This window comes from Varroa destructor, unplaced genomic scaffold (assembly GCF_002443255.2).
Source record: "Varroa destructor unplaced genomic scaffold, Vdes_3.0 BEIS01000001.1, whole genome shotgun sequence".
NCBI lineage: Eukaryota > Metazoa > Arthropoda > Arachnida > Mesostigmata > Varroidae > Varroa > Varroa destructor.
Genome location: NW_019211454.1, coordinates 50,919,274 through 50,940,263, shown reverse-complemented (window position 1 = coordinate 50,940,263; position 20,990 = coordinate 50,919,274). Strand labels below are relative to the sequence as shown.

Below are 20,990 nucleotides of genomic sequence, written 5' to 3'. Positions count from 1 at the left end.
TATATATATATATGGAGAGAGAGAGAGAGAGAGAGAGAGAAAGAACAAGTTCGTTTAGAAATGTAGGAACAGAAGGTCATTTGTTAGAACTTTGCATACGAGTCTCATGGAATAGGCGGGCACTTCAAGCAAAGATATTGTACGCTCCGTTGTTTCAACTGTCTAATTTTTTATACCAAGTTTTTTAATCTTGAAAGACCAATGTAAATGCGACATGTAACAAATCAAACGGAACTATTAATTTCTGCTCTCATTAGTTAACCACTGTCACCGCTTCACTAGATCGTCAAATTACTTTTGTCTGTCATTAAATCCCTGCTTCTTGTACACTCAGCTTCTATATTCTCATCGTTTCATTATTTAGTCTTCATATGCGCAGTGTCCCTTTCATGGCCTTCCGTGACTGTGCAGTTTCTCTTCTGTAAAAAATGTACTATTCCCGCTAAGATTCAGTGCATTCATACGGCATTGTTAAAACGCTTCTAATCCGTGTTCTTCAGCAAGTACGCCTTTAATTATTCTAGCATTTAATAAAGGTATCCTGCCTGTATGTGCGGTATATAGTGTTACATATTTACCGATAGCTACTTCTAAAGCAGATGAAATCTGTCCACTCGCCTTTTACCCAAAATGAAAAATCCGGTCTGAAACACAATCTTCGTTCGCCCTATTTTCAGCCTTGCTTTGTAAGAATGCTTTTTGGGATGAACTTTTTGCATCCGTACCACCAAACATCGAACATCTATACTGAATGCCTTTTGTATTGTAATGGGGAGGATAACGGACGGAAAACAAGCCGAGTATAAAATTTTCGAGTAAATCTTCGGAGGCTGGGCTGCAATATAACAATTGAACTACATAGCCAAGCAGAAAAGATATTTTGTTAAAACCGTTTCATTTTTGTAAGAGGTATATATATATATATATACACAGGAAGTTAACAAAAAACAAGCGATCCACGCACAGACAAACATGCATATACGATCATGCAGGCATCGCCGCAGAAGAAGTTACTCAAACAACAGCCTTCACCTATTGATAAACAATGACAAACATCATACGCAACTATAATTACTACTAGCAAAATTCCGCAGGCAAACAGTTATGGACGAAAGATGCTGGGTATATTATTCAAGGGACAATGATGCATAGTAAATGTATACTAATATCATAACAGTAAAACATTGATAATGGTATAATCAAATTATTATTGATAATAATCATTATACGAACTATATAAATAAGGGTAATGATATAATGTGAGATAAAAACGAAATTATTAGCAATTAACAGCTACCACTAACAATAACGGTATGATTATAATGCTAAATGACTGAATGGATGAATGCATTATTGATTAAGCCATTCGTGTGTTGACCGTATTATGGGGATGCGAGCGACCCAATGGAAGATAGCATTGAGGATTTCCAACCTCGATACGGAACAATAATAATATGGATGGATTGCCGATTATCGTAACGATTACCCATTGTACAGAATGAAAGAAACATCCAACCAAAAGGAACGCGAGAGATAGATATTTGACCACGCTATACATATTATGCTCTATACATATATTGGTATATAACAGAGGGTAAATAGCTCGCAAAAAGTGAAAATCGCGTAAGTTAACCCCCGATTTCCCAGTTCTGAGGGTAAGAACAGTTACCATGCAAAAAGATCTGTACTCTACTTCTCACAGAGTTTTGATACCTATGCGAGCCAGCAAATTATATATATATATACGTGTACCGATATCGTCTAAACGGAAATCTCAACAGCTAATGCAGACTTAACCTAACTCCGCGAAAACAGACCGCCCCCAGTTTCTTTAACACAGTAAAAAAAAATATATATATACATATTGACTGTGTGACAAAAAGAAACAATTGCTAAGATAAATAAAAACAAACAACGGAAAATTGCGTAAATATAAGACAGATATTGCGCAGCCGTTGTACTCAACTTTATCTAGAATGTCACTTATTTTATTAAAACACAAAATCATCTCTGGTACTCACGCAAAACTATACGCTGTCCTATCACGGCTCGTGCGTTTCTTATGTCCTTCGAAATGGGTTGAAGCAAAACAAAGGGACATAGATATGAGAATCCTGATAGACAACAGCATTGAAACCACGTCTTGAAAACGTGCGTGTATGTATGTATCCGTATCTCACTTTATGCGATACAATCCATATGATTTTATGCATATGCGTATATGCATATTTCGATCAGATCATCGGCAGCACTTATGAAAAAACGTGAGTGTTGCCATATAAAAAGATATATAATAGAAAATAATACTAAAACACACCGTGCGCATAAAATGAAAATAACCGTGTATTACAGTATAGCGGCGCGACAAATGACACTAAAGATAATAATATTGCTAAATACCCTTTTGAAAAATTATCATATAATAAACATAACTGAAAATCAACAAAAGGAGAAACGAACGTGCATGTAAAAGTAAAGCACAGCAAAAAAAAAAAAAGAAAAGGTTATATATATACACATGAGCATAGCTATATTATATACAAACGTATAGGCAGGGGGTGAGGGTTAATTAGTCTCCAGCTCATACTAATACGATTACATTACTAAGTAGACGATAGTCACAAATCTGAAATCGTCACGCTTACGGTTACGTGATTTACGTGGTTTTGGAGTACGACGCGACCAGAGCGAATTTAGGAATACTAACAGACCCGTAGAAAACGGAGAACGGGTGAACCCTTTTAGGAGGGAAAGTGAAAAGGCCCAGTGGAGATCGTTTGGTTACATGGAACACAACAAATTGTCGTACAGGTTTTAATTGGTGGAGAAAGCTTAAAGACTTCTAGTGGTTTCAAATGAACCGTAAGTAGGATACGCATGACATTTGAAGATGTCGCCCAGCGAAGACGGATGCGGGGAAAGGCAGTTGACGACGGCGACGGCAAAGCAACAGCACTCACTTACACACACACACACACACTGAAAATAGTGATGAGATCCAGCATCGGACGAGCGCGAACCGATGAAGTCACTAATAGGCAGACCGTCGTAGATGTATATAAATATATACAGACATAAATGAATATAGGATCGAGCATGATAGCAAACAGAAGAAAAGAAGGTGAACATGAAAATGGCGAAAGGAAAAATGGAAAATTAAAAAAATATGGCGAAATATGCGCGAGGACCGAATTGGAATGGGACGCGAAGGAATGAAGCATAGTAATACAAGTGGTATTGATAACGATGATAATGTAACGAAAGCCGATGATAAAGGCTGATGCTAGTAGCGAAGGTTGGAAGCTACGGAAGAAATAAGCGAAGAATACCTTTTGAAAGACTCCCTTAAGATGATGACTGACCAAAGTGAACAAAAATAAATTCACATATAATTAATTAATAATAATTAAACTAAATATACGTTGTATTCATTTTCTTCCGCTGAGAAAACATTACTACCGATGAAGTAGCTCATCAGAGCAGCGTATTGTAGCTAAGAGATATTCTGAATGAACGTCTTAGAGTATGTACGTGAATACGACATAAAGGAACACTCGGATTCTTAGGATTGACATAGAATTAATACATGTAGGGTCGTGCTTCGATCATAGAATGCGAGGATTCTCGTCAACACCTGAGGAAGTATGACCAAATTGTCTGGAACATCGCCCCTATGCGGGGATATGGCTAATGAAAATTGAATGCATGGCACATGCTGGTCCATTTAGGCGGTATGATAAGATAATATTTACATATTAATCGGCCTACTATCGCATTAATCGACGATTGAACTATGTTGTTATCTTGTAAAATTTTGTAACGGGAATATATTTCTCTTTTGACCATCGTCCTTTTTTAATTGTACAGTATGCGCACGTTTTTAATCGGGCAACTGTTCATCAAAGGTAGATCTTCATCGGAAGGCGCATTTTCTAAATTAAATTCTGAGTCACTTTTTGCATCAATTTTCTCCATGAAAATTAAATATTCTAATCATGTAGGTATGACTATTTTACTAAAGTAGAAGATTCGAAGCTTGATCCTGCAAATTATAAACCGATAAACATATCCAATCTATATTGAATCTCCCTCACCGTTCAAACATGTGGCAGGTTGTATACCTCTCCGAAAAGATTAACTTCTGCAGTAACCCATTAGTCTAATAAAGTAGTTAGGTCATATACATGCGTAACTAACTGATACGATAATAACCTTTACGCCATATCAGCTTTGCTTGATCGCCTGATTATTATCTCTACTTTTTTTTATCCGCAGGGTCCTTTGTGTAGCAAATTCGGCAAACGGCCATGTATTTGTCCGCACCACCGATAACTTCAAGCTGAAACACGAGTATAACGAAATTAGTTTCGTGCTCAATGAAATATGTGCTTTCTATTTCCTTGATCTGTTGAAAACTATATCACTAAATGCACTTGTTTCAACCATTAATTTTTACACTTTCGTGTTAACGAAAAAAACTACAGAGAGGACAATACATTATGAAACATATGTTTCAACTGCACATCTACATCTGAAAGTTGGATATGATAGATGTACCTCTGTTTCATTGCCAATACGCTTGGTGAATGCTGCTCCGTTGTAGCACATCATACAAACAGCTTGAAGCTTAATGACAGATTCGGAAAGGGGAACGAGCTCAAGTATGTTTGCGAAACCTTTGCGTTGGAAAGTTCCATCTAAAGCGGCCACAATTACAACTCTGCCCTGGCTTGCCATACGTTCGGCAAAGGCGACCGTGTCAGGAAACTAGAATATTTTAAACCGAAACAACAAAAAAAAAAAACGACAGTTGAACGCCTTATCGCGATAGCTAAAAAAAAAAAAGTTAGAAATTTCTTTTAGCACATTTTAATATTTTTGTTGATTCGTCTATTTCTTTTCAGAGAAGTGAATATCTCCTAAGGTCCTAAGAGTATCTGACAGTCCTTCGTATCCGCCCAAATAGTCGAATAGGCCTTTGATCTTCAGAAAAAAAAAACGGATTTTCCAAATATGGGATTCTCACAGATGATAGTTTCGCAAATAGTTAAACCAACATAATATTGCGGTTTATAAAGCGAAGTGATATGTCAAATGTTGGGCAAATATTTTTCACAATCTTAGTCATGAAAACCCCGCACAACTAGCGAAAACACGGCCCCCACGGGTTTTGACCAGCATAAGATGAAACGGTTAGCACAAATCTAGAATCAAATGCTCAAAGAACTTCTGGTTCGTTAACAAACGGTACCATACAGTAGCAGGGTATCTATTTATAGAAGGAGGATGATCGAATTCTTTTGGAAGCTAGTAAATATGGTAGTAGACAAGTAGTGCCCATTACGAAAATTTTATTTAGTTCATCTTAATATCTCAATAACATTCATACTAACAAATTGTCCCTCGTCAATTCCGATGACGTCATGTTTCTTAGCCTCGTTCTCAACGTCCATAAGTGCTGTAGCTTTAATAGCTGCCATCGAGGCGTGATCGTGTGTGGTTACGTCCTGTGCGTCGTAGCGGTCGTCTTTCTCATACTTAACCAATAGGCAGCGTAGATTAGCGATCTTATAACGCCGCATTCGGCGTATCAATTCCGTCCTGCAAGTTAGTGATCGTTAGCGTTTATGCAGGTGTACGTATATTGAACGATACCGGATTTTTCCTCCTAGCATAGCTAGTTTTTGAAATTGTGATCGCATGACCAGAATAGAAAAGTATTGAATGACGTGTTCTCGCGTACATATATATATATATATATACACCAAGAGGGAAACAGATCAGTTTCGTTTATCTATTGTTAAATAAGCTATTTTATTCGTGGTATTCACATTTATATAGTAGAGCTAATCACATTTGGTTGTGTAGAGTTTGACCAGGTTGTAAGTAGTACTTATTGCAGTGTGCTTTATAGCACTTAGTTCTGTAAATAAAATTAACAATACAAATAATAAAAACTGATAGTTTTTTTAACCGATTTACATCGACTAACACCTAGGCTTACTTATTTAGCTAGTTATCTTTACGTTACACACAGTCCGGTTCCTACATGGAGTACACACTAGAAATTACACAGCATTACTCTGTTACTTGTTGCACTTTAAACGGGAGTTAGCTTAGACCTTCACGGCTGGAGTCTGCATTATGGACCTAAACTCATCATTCTATTGTACTACCTCCTTTAATTAGTTGCAGCCACCCTTGTTTTTTCATTTGAATTTTCTTTTGGTGCTTCTCCCTCTTTTCTCTTCCGTATTATTCGATGCATCCCGTTACATTGCTAAGGACACCAACTACCTAATCGTTCTTTGGAGCTCTAAAATCAAGCCTTTTTCATCTTTGGAACTTCCATAAATTCCCTATTGTCGTTGAGATGACTTCACAAAAAAATCATATTCTTCCAGTTTACTTTGGATTTTACGGAAAAATCGCATATAGTTTTTTTTAAAACTTGTCATTTTAAACGCAAGAACCTACAAGCACTGAAGCCGCTTTTAGATCGATCACGCGTGCGTACATAAAAACAGACGTTCCCTCTTTTAAGTTAATAGTAATAGCAAAAATAATAACGTTTACCTGCGATTGCTTGAAACTTACGTCTTTCCAGAAAACATAGGTCCAAGGACAAGTTGAATATGCCCATGGGAGTTCCCGTTCCTTTCGTCAGGTAAACGAGTACCATTCATCTCTATGTACATCCCAATATGCCCGTGGTCAGCCCTAACAAACCCTTTTTCCTAAAAAATCGTAGAACAAAATCATGATGGTATATTATGAACGATTTGAGTATATTCCTGATATTTTCAATGGTATGCTCTCAAATCTCTTACGAGTATAAACAGGCGTACTCTCATTACATCAGTGGGCGTAATTAGTTAAAAGTGATACCTGTCTTAGATCAAAGGTATCAGCTTTCTTCACAAAGGCATCCGAACAAAGTTATGTCGTCAACAAACTTTCATTCAGCCAAAAGGAAGACAGTATTTTTATCGCACAGACATATTTGAAGTAGCTCCTGAAATTAATGCAGTAAAATTAGTTTTCTTTTGAATTGCCAGTCACAGGGCCTTTCCCATGTTTAGAAAATACTAAAGCACTTGAAGTTTTACAATTGTATGGTAGTTCTATTTTATGTATGTTATGGAATTGCTATGTTACATTTTATTTACTATTATTTTTACTTACATAATAGTAATAATGTTATCATAGCTAGCCTAGTTAAAATTAAGGTAACTGCCATGCTTTCGCCAGTATGCGAAAACGGCAAAACAGTAAATCTGCTGGTTAAAATTTTACCATAAACTTCCTCGATTTTTTTATTATTTCAAAAACTATCTACGTTAGCAAAAAACAGTGAACTTACGTACAAGCTTTGCTTTATAGAGCTGAATTTACTAATCTAACCGGTTTTGTCATCTAATCAGTATCTTCGCATCCGACAAGCTATTATGTTTTTACGCAGTCAGGCCGTACGTAGCTTTGACGGCATTTGATGTCGTAGTTATTTCTTTGTTGTCATTTAAATCGTGCCACAGAAATTGAAATTTAATTTGTGGGAAGAACTAGTCAGTATTACCAATACATCGGCGATTTTTTTTGGTCGCTGAGAAAAGCACTTACTACCGTGAGCACTATAAATCGTGCTATTGAAAGGCGCATAAAGTACTCGGTAAAAAGCTCCTACCGAATGCTGCTATTGATTACTTTCTACTAGCTGTTTATTATGTTGCCATGTAATGATGAAAGATTTCTCCGTCGTAAACTTTTCCAAAAATCTGATCGTTGGATTATCAAACGCTCGTGAGACGTTGAAGTAGTATTTATAATACATACATATCTTAATAAAGGTCATCGGGTATACATTTTTTTATAATTTTATATGATATTTTAGTTCATTATAGTACTTTTCTATACTTTTGGTCAACTGTTGCTCGCATACTCTGGTAGGAGACAGATCACCTAAATCGGCTATGAAACAAATTCTGCTTATTACTAGCATAACATTATTGTTCTCGCTTACTTTAAAGTTTTTAAAAGTTTGAAATACCGTCTTTAGTATACGCATAACTTAAACGACGATTACTCACCACAACGGTAAGTAAGTAACTTTTTTTTGTCCACATAGCAGCACTAAGTAAATATGAAATTTTTTCGTTTGTTCTATGATGAAATGTGTATTATTATTGTGATTATTATTAATAATTGTATTATCATTATTTAACACAGGATTTACCAAATTTCTGCTTGTTTCACTTATTCCACCCGTTGAGAGCTGGCAATTGGAAGAAACGATAAATGCTTGTCCTTAAACTGTTGATTTAGTATTCACGGTTAGATATTAATGGAAAGAAATGACCGATTTTCGCATCTCGTCCTTTGCATCAAATAAGATAAAATAAAAGCTACTCTATTTAAAAACTACAGAAACATCATGCAGATTTATATCTACCAGCATGAGTACTGCCAATTTTGTTGAGCTATGATATCGTCCGATACGAGCAACATAAGACAAAGGGTCTAGTATCAAGTTGTCACAGAACTTAAAAATCAACTTGCAGCGGGCAAGCTTCTTAGTCTTGTCTTCGATGAGCGGACCTCGCAAAATATTCCGGGCTTGCTAATCTTGGTCTCCTCACGAAGGACAAACAAATTTCTAACTTTTGTCCTATAGAACCATTAGGGAGAAAAACTGCAGACGACCAACGAGGTCACTCTGGGCTACTGACACTAAATACGGCCGACACCCCAGTCTTATGGGCTCTGGTGCAAAGCATAGACTTAATTCATAAGGATGGGTCTGTAAGCTGCAGCAAACCATGCAAGGGGAAGAATTTGTCACCAAGATCAATAAAAACGATGATCGTAAATCGCTAGGTGCTATCATCTCCGAAGTGCGCATCAACCTAGAGGCTATACAAAAAAAAAGTCAAGCAATCTTATCCAGAGGTATGTGTGCGCTTGTCAAAATTTGGACTTAGGACAACTGATCTTGAACCGTATCTATCCTATAAGGTGGAATAGCAGGGCTTTTCCGCCTATGGGTCCTGGTACAGCGTCCCATAAATCAGCAGATACGATTCGATATTCTATTTGCAGAGCAAATAGACAAACTCGAGTCCTATGAGCAGTACCTAACTGTTTAAAAAAAAAGGCAAACGTTTCCAGGCATTCCTCAAAGAACAGCGAATTAACGCGCTTTTAGAGCGTCTAAAAGCGCTTTAATTCGCTAAAACGTTTAGAACATCTAGAAACGGACATATCTATCACTGAACGTCTGAGCCCTGTCGCAATGCGGAGCGCAGACTGTTGCACATATTTTTGGTAAGAGATTTCGAACTTTTGACCTTTATGACCAATACTACTGAGAATCAATTCACAATCCCAGATTTAGCGAAAGGGCTGAGATGTGCCAACGAGTAAACAAATGATTGATACAGCTTTCCAAATGTCGCCAGTCGGGGCAAAGATTGTCCGAGCATTGTCACAAAGGAGCACAACAAACTATGATGACATTCATATCTTTCTCAGAAAAACTGAACGTTAAGGCAAGGGCACAGAGGCAGCCCTAAGCGACTAGGCTTGTCGAAACTGACATCAGGCAGATTTAAAGCTGAGGTTGCTGCGCTCAAAGCAAATGGTAATCGCTGCCTGCTAACCATATTGACTTTGGAGCGAGGGGGAGCGTTCAGCATTTCCAGCTACCTTTCCAGGGCACTAATGGCTCGCTGTTTAGGGAAACGACAAACGACCTAATTATACGTTTATATGTTCAAAGCAAAGAGATGATCATTCCGTAGTTTGTAAGCAATTAATGGGCACCTTCTAAGTATATATAATAATATTTAAGTTTAGATTAAAAAGTTCGTCTCTAAAGAATCTTGTTTCCAGTAAATGTAACAAATGGACAAGAGACTCATAAGATCTCGTGTTAAAAAGTAATTTTCGTTGTGCGAAACAAATAAGTTAAATTTTCGTTTCCTCCAGTACGTTACGGCGCTGATTCGCAGTTGCTGTCGGTTCTCTCAGCGGTCAAAATCGGATTATCTATTTAACTCTCAGGTCTATTGGTCTCAGGTAATTAAGTCTTTACGTAGTATGAATTTCAACTTCCGCTGCGGCGACAACAACAAATCTGTCTGATCCAACTGACGACAAAGAAAGTAACAACATCAAATGCCACCAGGGATGCGTAACTTTGCTGCGACAAAGAACTTGATAATCATCATCAGATACCAAAACATTGCTTTTATGATAAAAACAAGTTGATTTTGATTTAAAAGGTGCCACTATTTTTTGGCCACACCAAATACTAACATGAAACAGACAAATATTTCTGTGTTGCTAACCAATTGCTGCCGAAACCCTTAATGATTTCCACTCATAGGTTTGATTTCCCCTTGACTCTTCCTAAGATGGGCTTAAGATGGTGAAACATTTATTTATTTGTATTTTTATTTATATATATATATATATTTTTTTTTATTATAAAAAGATACACACAGTTTTTCGACTTAAACAGAAGTTCTTCCTGACCCTTCAAGAATTACTCTGGAATCAAATTTGTATGACATGCTCTTAAATCAAAGTGCTACTGCCCCATTCTCTTCGATAAACGTTTATCACGATAAAGTGTCCGCAATGAAATAATTGGACTGAAATTATCATTTCAAGCAGGAAGAACACCAGCATCTAGACTGAAGCGTGGCACAATTATAAAAAGGCGCTAGAAAATTCGGCTGATCATTAAAAAAAAATAGCACATGTATATGTCAGACTGTTCTGCTCACGTTTCTCTACGTAGATGGAAAACGAAGAAGAACTTCTAAATAGCTGTTGAAAACTGTTTTTATACGGCGAGTTTTTTTGGTTTCACAAAACAATAACTTTAAAAATGATAGAATTCATAAACACAGTATAAGTGTTGGGGGAAGTTTATAGAATATCCGAGCTATCGGAGTGGCGTGCGTTTGCCCGCCATATGAAATCGAAACCACTACGATAGTTCTAAGAGGAAACGGCTACGGTAGGTTGAATATGTATATGCGACTAGGGAGCATTGAAACTGGTCTTCCTTGAACCCGTTTGGCGGTATTCCATTAGGTACTTGACAAAAAAGCGAATTGTTTATTCAGTGCAATATAAATAGAATCATATGTAACCATGCGTAGTGCATTATTCAATGGCATTGACATTATGTGGGCTACCAAAGCTTAATGAGAACGTCTATTTTAAACAAGTTTTCTCCAGTGAAATTCGTGATAGTTCAAGTTACTAACTTAAAAAAGTTTTAGTTATTTCCAACATTACTATAAATTAGTCACTGCGCATGGCTGTAACTATATGCTGTTAAAAAGAGCTAACTTATTTAAGTAATTCAGATCGAATCAAGCAATGTTGCAAGAATAGAAGCTACAACATTATCCAACAACTGATTTGGTCAAAGATTTTTGCAATCAAAACACTAAATTTAGTTAAGAAGTTATTATATCTCATACAAAAACTGAAATTAATTATGTTGTTAATTAAATCCTTACCTAAGGAAAAAGATCACATTATAAATACGCTTTTTTATGAGTGCAGTTTTGAATCATCCTGTGTCCGGCGGTCAGCTACATCCGACATTAGTGAGTTCTGACTATTCGTAAGCACCAATGAGGCGCTCTTGGGTAGACGTATTTCTTTTCGTGCTTGAACCTCGGGGATATTTCTTTAACGGCTCCACCCGGCGTAAATCTCGAAAATTTTACCTAGTACCGTTTGTTTTACCGCAATCAGCTTAGCGCCGTCACAAAGCTTCTATAGATGGGTTTGGCGGCAGCTGAGCTTCTAGTTTAGGCCTTCGCCAAAGTGTCATATGACAACAATAAGATCCGATTGCTCTAGCGCCAGAGAACATTGGCAGACCTAAAGCTGCTCTATTCGTGGCGGGGCAATGGTCATACCGCAATGAGCCAATAATGACCAGAGAATAAAACTAGACACTACCCTGACTGCTAGTGCTGTCATCGTCTTTAAAATCTGCTTGTTGATGGTGCCTATGACGGAAGGTGCCGTCTATTATTGTTTTCCGCCTGTACGGTAGTAGACAACTTCTCTCCCACTCGCGGTAATTCACTCTGTGGGGTTTATTGCAAATATAGGAGCGCCTGTAGCGGTATTGCTTAGCTGTTGGCTGGCTAGGTAAAGTACGTGTTGCCTGCTTTTGTTTGTCTTAACTATTAACACACAACATAAATTTGCTGTGCGGAGTTTTTGTCTTTACTACCATCGTGAGTTTTGGTGTAATGACAGCTCAGTCCTACAGTATGACTGAACGGTAGAGTAATGACCAGTAGTTGGTGAAAGTTTCATAGCGAACAGACAAAATGCGGCGCCGGTGCTCTATTGTTTTTTTGTCAACGACAGGTGGTTAATTCCACTAATCCGGTGACGGCGGTTTTTCGTCCGGTGTTCTATAATGGCCGCTGTCCAGTACCCCGCCCCATTGGCCTCTCCCGGCCTCTCGTTGGCAGTGCACTCGTTTCTTGCATCGCCTCATGCTCGCAACACCTGCGGAAATAATGGCCTGCCACTCACACCGAACTCAGTGCGCATACTCGGCCGATTCCAGCTACTGAAAACTTTAACACACCCCTGCCTGGCTGCCTATCTCGATCTGCAGCGCGGTAAACATGAACGGGTCGTCATTGTATGTGAGTACTACGAGCGCAACTGCCGCCGACTGCTCGCGTCTGAGCGGAGTCCGATAGCTGAGATACACAGCTTCGCGCACTTCGATGGCCGAGAGGATTATACGCAGATTGTACGACGGGTATTTGTCGAGTCTTTGCACGCTCTTGCATACGTACATTCGCGAGGGCTCGTACACCACACTTTGTCCCTACAAAGTATTCAGCTAACGGACTCTTTGCATGTAAAACTTTCCAATTATGGCACCTATTACGTGACAGAGTACGGGGCTTGTGTGCCATTCCCTATTGGCTTACCGAAGTATCTGCCACCCGAGGTTCTACTTGATAGGAATGGGGTACATTCGCCTAAGACGGACATCTGGTCTCTTGGAATTATTTTGCTAGAGTTGGCGCTACGGAAGGAGCTTCTCAACTTCGATCTTGAGGAACAGATTCGTTTGGTGCTTAAATGTGCTTCGAGCGAAAAACCGGTGATGTGTATTCTCGAAGCTCATAAGCTCGTCTACGAGTATCTGTGTTTGAAAGAAGACGTGCGTGATACGATTGAGGCCTGTCTAACAGTTGCGCTTAGTGAACGGCCTTCGTCAGATGAGCTTCTTGCGCACGCTTATTGCGATATTCAAGTGGATTTGCTGACACGGCCCCGGAAGGGCCTGCCTCCACATGAATTGATTGGTTCTGGAAGTGATCAAGCGGAGGAACGTATTAGCAACAGTTCACAATTGCCAAAAGCGTGGGAGGTTCTCAACGTGCACGAATTGTACTATTTCTGGAGACTGACAGGTGCGTATAGAAATAAAACGATTAATTGTTAATTAATACAATAACATGTATTGCTAGATTATAACATGATTTTATAGTGATTTGGTCCACATTAGTCAGCCATTGTGCTACATGCTTAAAAGACTTTATTTTACGTTTGTTTTCTAGCCTCGAAGATTCATTCTAAGCCCCTTGCCAATATTCCTGATTAAGCTGTATTTGGGTTTTAACGCCGAATCAGCTAGAAGCTTAACAAAAGAGAAGTTAGTTAACAGCATGTAGGTATTTTTTCTAACAGGAACATTGATTTCATACGAATGATGAAAAAGAAAGGTTTAGAAACAGACATTTCTAATAGTAATTGAAAAATTAAATTTAATCATCTAACGGATCAACTAACAAGCTTTAATGCTGGGCTCAACTATATAACACTTGGTTCATCGCATTTTCTTGCGAGACGTTGGACTTCGTAAATCGAGGGAACTTATTTTATAAAGGTAGCCCAAGAAATCGATGCCTACGCGTATTCTGCAATAATTTCGAGGTATAAAGAGCTTCTTAGAAATAAATATAAACACGCGGATTAAAATGCTGTGTTTATCACCACTCTCACTCACTGTCGTCACTTAAGTAACTTGCTGCTACATATACCTGTACCTTGATTGATTGCTACTCTATAAGATATCAGGATCCTTTGCTCCTCTAGGAAAAATTTTCAAAATCATCAATCTTTAGATAAATATTAAAAAAAAAAACAAAAAAAATCAAAGCTATAACACAATTATGATTATATTGATGGTATATAAGATGGTACTGACTGTGGTAGTAGTCGAGGCTAATTTCAGACCAGAATTATATTCTGGGTTTAAACTATTAATCAAAAATAGAGCCTATGTCGTTTCTATGCTATCTGATAACTTTCTTAGACAAGATCATCTAAGCGACGGCACTATACTTGCGTCGAGTGTGTTCACAGGCGGAGACGCGCTTGCCGAAGTTTCAAAACAGCGAGATTATATTCGAAGTAAAGCTGCCATCTTCGGCTTGCCAAAGCTGACACTACTCGAAGGTGAAGATTGCGGTGCGAGCCGGGACTCATCATACTTTTATCGCGACACAGTTCTTCGTCTTCCTATGGAGCCCCTTCGTGAGCGACTCAAATCGGTGGATCCGGACATCATGCTCAATTCGATCAGCATCCTCTACGAGGAATACCGCGGTACTAGCAGAGCAGGTGATCGCAGCCGATCCGAGAGTTTCACGACAAAGACGGCTTCGGAACTTCCGCTAGTTATTCGCGAACGCGATATGGATTATCAGATCCGGCGAATGTTCCGTTTTCGGCAATTAGTTGAGCTCTATCCACTAACAGGTCGAAGTATTCGGTTGGAGGCAGAGACCGATATTCCACCATACTTTCGAGGTCACGTGTGGGCAGCCCTTCTTGGCGCTCAGGGTGATTATCAGGCAGAGTTTGCTGAGGTGGATAAGCACAGTGCCTCTTCGATGGACCGTCAAATTGATGTGGACATTCCTCGTTGTCATCAATACGACCCGCTGCTTAGTTCGCCCACGGCGCATGCTAAGTTTCGTAGACTGCTCAAGGCGTGGGTCGCCTCTCACCCGCAATATGTCTATTGGCAGGTATGTTTCCTCTATAACTATTACATTAGATCAGGTACAAATAGGTCAAGGGGTAAGTACGTGTGATTATAAGGAGAGCCCTAATTTGGCATTCAACTTTTTTAACGTTAAAAAAAAGATAACGTTATCTTAAAAACAAATAGGATTAACGCTGCTAATTTAGTATGAAAGAATAGCTATTAGAAATCTTTTATTATTTCTACTAAAATTGATTTTTCGTAGACGAATGTGATATGTTACACAAAATAAAATAAAGAAGGCTTGCTTACTGAGCCTGTACTATTTACCGCTGTCTATTATTATCCGTTATCAATCAAAACGTTTATTGTGTATTTAGGGCCTCGACTCGCTTTGTGCCCCGTTCCTTAGTCTACACTTCAACAACGAAGCACTGGCCTATCAATGCCTCTCACGTTTCGTCGACAAGTACCTTCATAAGTTTTTTTTACAGGACAATTCACTGGTAAGTTCTTCATTTATTCTCTAGTAAAAGGCACCATTATTTATTAAATGAATCATTCGCTTACGTATCGTGCCTTGTTTGCTATTTTGTAGCTTTGTGCACGATAGGACCTTTTTCTTTAGCTAGTAACACGTAACACGGTGTATATTTGACTGTTGGCGTTAATACTTTGTTTTTAGCTTGAAGTCAGTCGTCTGAAGCCATATTCAACGGCATTATCAAACCTGGATGGCAAAGCTGAGGAAATCCTACTTATTATCGGCGTCTGTAGATTCTATATATATATTGCCAATTTGGAGCTTCGTGAAATGAAGCCCATAATGACGAATTTCCCGAAAATATAATTCAGTTCTTTATATACGCTATATTAATAAGTCGCTCCTACTAAATCTGCGCAGTATCTATTTTTCTTCTTCTATAACTTTTCCGAGTTCTGCCAATATCGCCATCGCTAATGAGCACATATATACAGCATACGCAACAGAACAGCGGGTTTCTAAGTATTGTAATAGCATATTTATTTAACTTACAATATTTAGTATATATTATCTAGTGCGGTTTAATAGGAGATTGAAGAAGTTGTTACTTTCCAGCAACTGCTCTAAGATTATGATTTACGGGTAGCATATTTACAGTCGATCCTGTTGATCTAGCCAGGTGTCGTCACATAGGTCATAGTAGTTAGACACCTTGTAAAGAATATTTTTTTGTTAAATGCTGGCCTGAACTCTTTAACCAATAGTAGACGTGTTCTATTTCCTACGACGTTGTTTACGAAGCCACGACATTACTTAAATTAGGATATTTTTTAACCGCTTCCATATATTGAGACAAGCTGACTTAGAACATGAAATTAATGCCATGCCTGACCTCCGCCTTGTTTAGTGCGGTCATTGAGGATGTTGTTATCACACAGTGGGACAAGAAAAAATCAGTTTTTTATGGAAACTTCTGTGGGATTTCCCAGTATGGGAGTCTCATTTTTAGAAACTAACGAACGTTTTTGGAAGTGTAAAAAGTTGATTTCTGCAGATATGGATCGCTCTGCTTCTTAGATGTAGATAATGCGCAGTTGCCGTTGATCGCCTTTATCGTGCGTGTCAGTGGTTAAGCTACGGGTTAGCTATAACGGGCCAAATGTTTCGCAGTCTAAACTAAACAAGATGAGAAATAGATATTTCATTGTGCTTAAAGCCATTACAAAAGCTGAATTCATTAGAATAGCGTTGTCGGTTAGTATGGCCGGCCTCCGAACGCCTTACACGAAATGTGTGTATCTATAATTACGATCTTCTGTGAGTACCATAAACTATTTGAAGCCATAATGTATATGCCCTTTTTGGTGTGAAAGGGACAATGCTTTTTAACTCGAAATTGTCAAAATAATACTAGGGAGTTTGTGAGCAGTACAGGAGGCATCAAAATAGGCCTTAATGAGAATACGAAGGCAGTTCAATCGGCAAAGCATGTATTTAGCACAGTTTATTCCAAACTATTCATGGGTAAACTAGTTCAGTATACTCTGCTTATGTTACTTTACATTTGTGTGTCTAGGCTCTGCTTCATGTGATATTTCTATTTTCATAGGGTGTTTGTTCCACTTTTATGTGTCAAGTCCTAGAATGACCTTACATACAATAATAAGGGCCTTCGTGGGAAAATTTCAGGTGATAAAGGAGTACTTGGCAGTATTCTCTAGGCTTGTAGGCTATCATGATCCAACCCTATTTTTACATCTTCAGCGGGAAGAGTTCATACCTGATCTTTATGCGATTCCATGGTTCCTCACTATGTATACTCACGTGTTCCCCCTACACAAGGTACAGATCATGCAGTTTGACTCTTTAAGTAACAATAATGATCAATTACAATAGTTTGCATACAACAGATCGTAAATACTATTACTTTTATGTTTGTACGCAGAATTCACAACGTCGAAAATTGAGCTATACGTTTTGTAGTTAATTTAAAACGAGGATAAGCTAGTGGCTTTCCTTTAGTGTTAGTAGTCAAGATTTTTCACTAATTTGACAAAACAGTTTTTTCTTACTTTCCATAGCGATATTTCCCTCTCCGTATTTAAGAGGATTAATAAATTTTCAAGTTTTACTATTCAACTTATAAAACTACATCGTTTTTAACAGAATTTTCATTCATTCATACTTTTCCTCCTGTAGATATATCACCTGTGGGATGCATTACTTCTTCGAGGAGAGGCCTTCCCATTATGCGTGGGCGTTGCGATCCTTCGACAGTTACGTGAACAATTGTTAACGTTTGGCTTCAACGAGTGCATCTTAACGTTCACCGACATGCCAGAATTAGACACTGAGAGGCTTGTGTGTGATGCTGTGCACATTTTTGATGCTACTCCACCAAGTATTTGCTATCGGTTCGTATCTTACGTCATGTTAACCTTAGACCCCTAACATTAGCTGGTAGCGATACATTGCCTACAGAGTGTCATTGTGCTCCTAATAGATTTGAGCATGAGCACAGGAATTTTAAACTGGGCCATTGTAAAATGTGATGTATGGCGGCCCGATTTTCTCGACTGTTAGTATCGTAATGGCAAGGCATCTATGAGTCAGTATGCGATAGTGAATGCAATAACAGTAAATAAAATTCCGTGATCTCTATAAAAATTCCGTAAATTCTATAAAAATTGATATGGCTGCTAAAGTTAAGGAGCTCTAAATTCCGAAGCTGAATTATCTTACCGGCTGCAATAAAATATGTTTTTTAAACAACATTCTAATTTTTATGGAGTGCAGTGTAAGATATATAAGTTAGCTGTAGGTTACATTTATGAGTTGAACCGATTGGTGAAAAGTATACTATAAACAAATAAATGTCAGTTCTCAAAACGTTGCAGGTCCCATTCGCGCAAGCCAATGATGGGTATGACGCCGTTATCGCTCGAAACTCTACGTGAAGAGTTAAGTCCTCGAATATCGACTGAAGACTTTTTCGCAGCAATGGCAGGTGGCAATCGAGGAGATTCCAGGGAACAATCAGGTCGAGGACGAAGTCGGCCAGCGCAAGGGCAAATCCCTATAAGAGATGTTCCAAGGGAACGCGTGCTTGTACTTGATGTACGACCGAAGGGAGAGTTTCTTGAAGGTGGATGCGTAAATCTTCTATAATTTTAAAAATCAGATCTCTGTAGGTTTTAAATTTTGTTTGAAAAATTAGAGATAGGGACCTAAATTTGCAAGTTATAGGCCTAGCAGACACATTAAATTGCATTTCTTAGAACCGGTGCAGTGCATGCAGTTTAGTTGCATAAAATATTACGAACCAATGTCTTTCTGCAAATATGTTCGTGGTAAATTATTGGTTTACTATTAAAAGAAAAATACTATTATTGTAATTAGTTGCACACAAAAAAGCTAAAAAAATTGTTTATTTTGTCCTTATCTATATGGCCATGTAGATCTGGTGTAACCTTACAGCTCTAAACAGCAGGATGATTTTTTAAAAATTTTTTTGATAGATTGCTTTCCAAATAGTTGAAATAAAGATCGTGTTGGTGAAAAAATCCCCTGTTGGTCACATCCAAAGACTATAAGCACCGAGTATCTTATTCTTCTTTTTACTCGATGTTACAGGTTGCCTTCGGGGGGCAGTCAGCATGCCAAGCGCTACAGCATTCACCGCGGAGGGCAAATTGGCATCTTGTGCGGAGGCATCAGCAGTAGCAGCACATCGAGGTCATATGATTGTGCTTGTGGGCAGCGAAGACGATAGGCGAAAAGTGGCAAATCAGCTCGTGACACTGGAGTTCCCCCATGTCGCCATACTTGATGCACATCCGCAACAATTGAAATCACGAATGGCCCCTCCAATTTGCCTCTACTGACTGCACACGCCGGCACCAGCAGTAAGAAGAGGATTATGGTAAATTTTAAAGGCCTGTGAATGTTTTCACTGTAGTGCGGACGTCAAGTCGGGAAAATCAAGGACCGAGAAAGAGTAAGAGGCTTTTCAGGTAGGATGTCATCTAAGTCGACCGTTGCTGAAGGAGAGCTCGCGACGTACTTGCAAATCTTGCATGCTTGAATGAACTAGTGGAAACATAAAATAGCCGCACATAAAATTGGCTGAAGCTGTTAGAAGTGATGTTTTTATCTAGGCTAATTTTTCAAGATGAAATATTGTAGCCTGACAGAAGATGGCCCTTACTAGTAAGTATTGCTTAATTTAATTCTAAACGTCGCATTACTTGGCAAATGAGTATTATTCTGAGATTATAGGTCTGACGGAAACTTACTCTTATAGGCGAAGTTGCCATACTAATTCAACTGGAAATCAGGGGTCAAATCGACATAGTGTAATAATTTCCAAAGAAGTGAACTCTTTGGACTGAAATCATGTGGGCTTTCTTATATGCCTTACTTGTGCGCATAATGTGTTTAAAAATACGTGAACATGAGGAACTCAAGCCTATGTGAAACAAACCATGATCCAACATCGTGGGTTACTATTGACCTAGTATAACATAGGTAGAGTTCACCCTTGAACTTTTCAATAGTGTGATGCGTTCGATGCCTCTCCTCAACGATTTGTATGAACAGAAGATCTGCGGCAAGCACATACCCAGCAGTAAAATAGCATTACGATGCTTTAAGGCCATCCCAGTGGACAACCTACTACGAGGCATGTACATTATTATGGGGAGATGTAGTTCGGTTGATGGTCTTATTGCTGAACATCGTAATTCAAGCTCGCTCTCAAAAAGTGCATGGAAAAAGAAAACGTGATACAAAATCACCAACTTTTCGTCGATCATAAACTTCTAGTTGCGTATTTTACATGTGATGAAAGTAAATGTTAGTCTAGCAATAGCTTAAGAGTGTATGTTTCGATCCGATAGGGATTCGAGATCGTAATGGAACTTACCTTTCTGTGGCAAATCATTATCGGGGTAAAACGTTTGAAGAGGTGCTGAATCTGATTGCAAGATGAATGAAACTATAGAAATCACCGAGTGGAGAACGTGGCAATACGGTATAGGATAGGGTGGGTTATATTAAAACTAGATCTAATTAATGATGGAATTAAAAGTCGTTAAACGAATTATAGTCCTTATTTTGTTCATATGTTTGGATTGTTATTTTCATTCTCAATTCGTTAATTTTTCAATTAACTGTTTGGTGAAGTTAAGCACTTTTAGATGTGATATCACAAGTGCGTGTAGACACACTCACGAGAAGTGGATGTAATTATGAACGGAGGTCTCGTTTAGTCGTTTGCTTTATTCACCTCAGAGGTAAACATGTAGTCAACGAAAAGGACGAAATGATATAACAGCTATAGGTTAAGGTGTGAAATGATCCATTACAACGTTGAATTAAGAGAATGAAGTAAAGATACGACTTTATTGGCTTAGCCGTCGCATATTAAGTCAAGATATATATATATATCAT

General features: G+C 38.4%; 3 protein-coding genes across 6 annotated transcripts in view; 2 read left to right on the top strand and 1 right to left on the bottom strand.

Moving 5' to 3' along the window:
• Positions 1-11,553, bottom strand: part of LOC111243261 (thymidine kinase, cytosolic-like) — a 20,292-nt gene extending 8,739 nt beyond the window's left edge. Inside the window, exons 1-6 of one of the 3 annotated variants that reach the window (XM_022788537.2) lie at positions 10,788-10,994; positions 6,889-7,015; positions 6,598-6,737; positions 5,394-5,601; positions 4,558-4,767; positions 4,213-4,339 (exon numbers count right to left, since the gene is read on the bottom strand). In XM_022788537.2, the coding sequence (XP_022644272.1) occupies positions 4,256-4,339; positions 4,558-4,767; positions 5,394-5,601; positions 6,598-6,698 (603 nt within the window). In that variant the 5' untranslated portion in view covers positions 6,699-6,737; positions 6,889-7,015; positions 10,788-10,994 and the 3' untranslated portion in view covers positions 4,213-4,255. Of the gene's footprint in view, positions 1-3,392; positions 4,340-4,557; positions 4,768-5,393; positions 5,602-6,597; positions 6,738-6,888; positions 7,016-10,787; positions 10,995-11,534 lie in introns of those variants that run through there. The other 2 variants (XM_086978015.1, XM_022788527.2) reach the window with 2 other exon arrangements.
• Positions 11,554-11,696: 143 nt separating this feature from the next.
• On the top strand, positions 11,697-19,679 carry LOC111248911 (TBC domain-containing protein kinase-like protein). Its single transcript, XM_022802021.2, has 7 exons — positions 11,697-13,475; positions 14,431-15,098; positions 15,436-15,561; positions 17,229-17,381; positions 17,739-17,953; positions 18,437-18,684; positions 19,173-19,679. The coding sequence occupies exons 1-7, from the start codon at positions 12,458-12,460 to the stop codon at positions 19,421-19,423; spliced, it is 2,679 nt and encodes an 892-aa protein (XP_022657756.1). The 5' UTR covers positions 11,697-12,457; the 3' UTR covers positions 19,424-19,679.
• Positions 19,414-20,990, top strand: part of LOC111248919 (uncharacterized) — a 15,954-nt gene continuing 14,377 nt past the window's right edge. Inside the window, exon 1 of one of the 2 annotated variants that reach the window (XM_086978013.1) lies at positions 19,414-19,552. The gene's annotated coding sequence lies outside the window, so the exon portion shown is untranslated. The remainder of the gene's footprint in view (positions 19,553-20,990) is intronic. The other variant, XM_086978014.1, reaches the window with a different exon arrangement.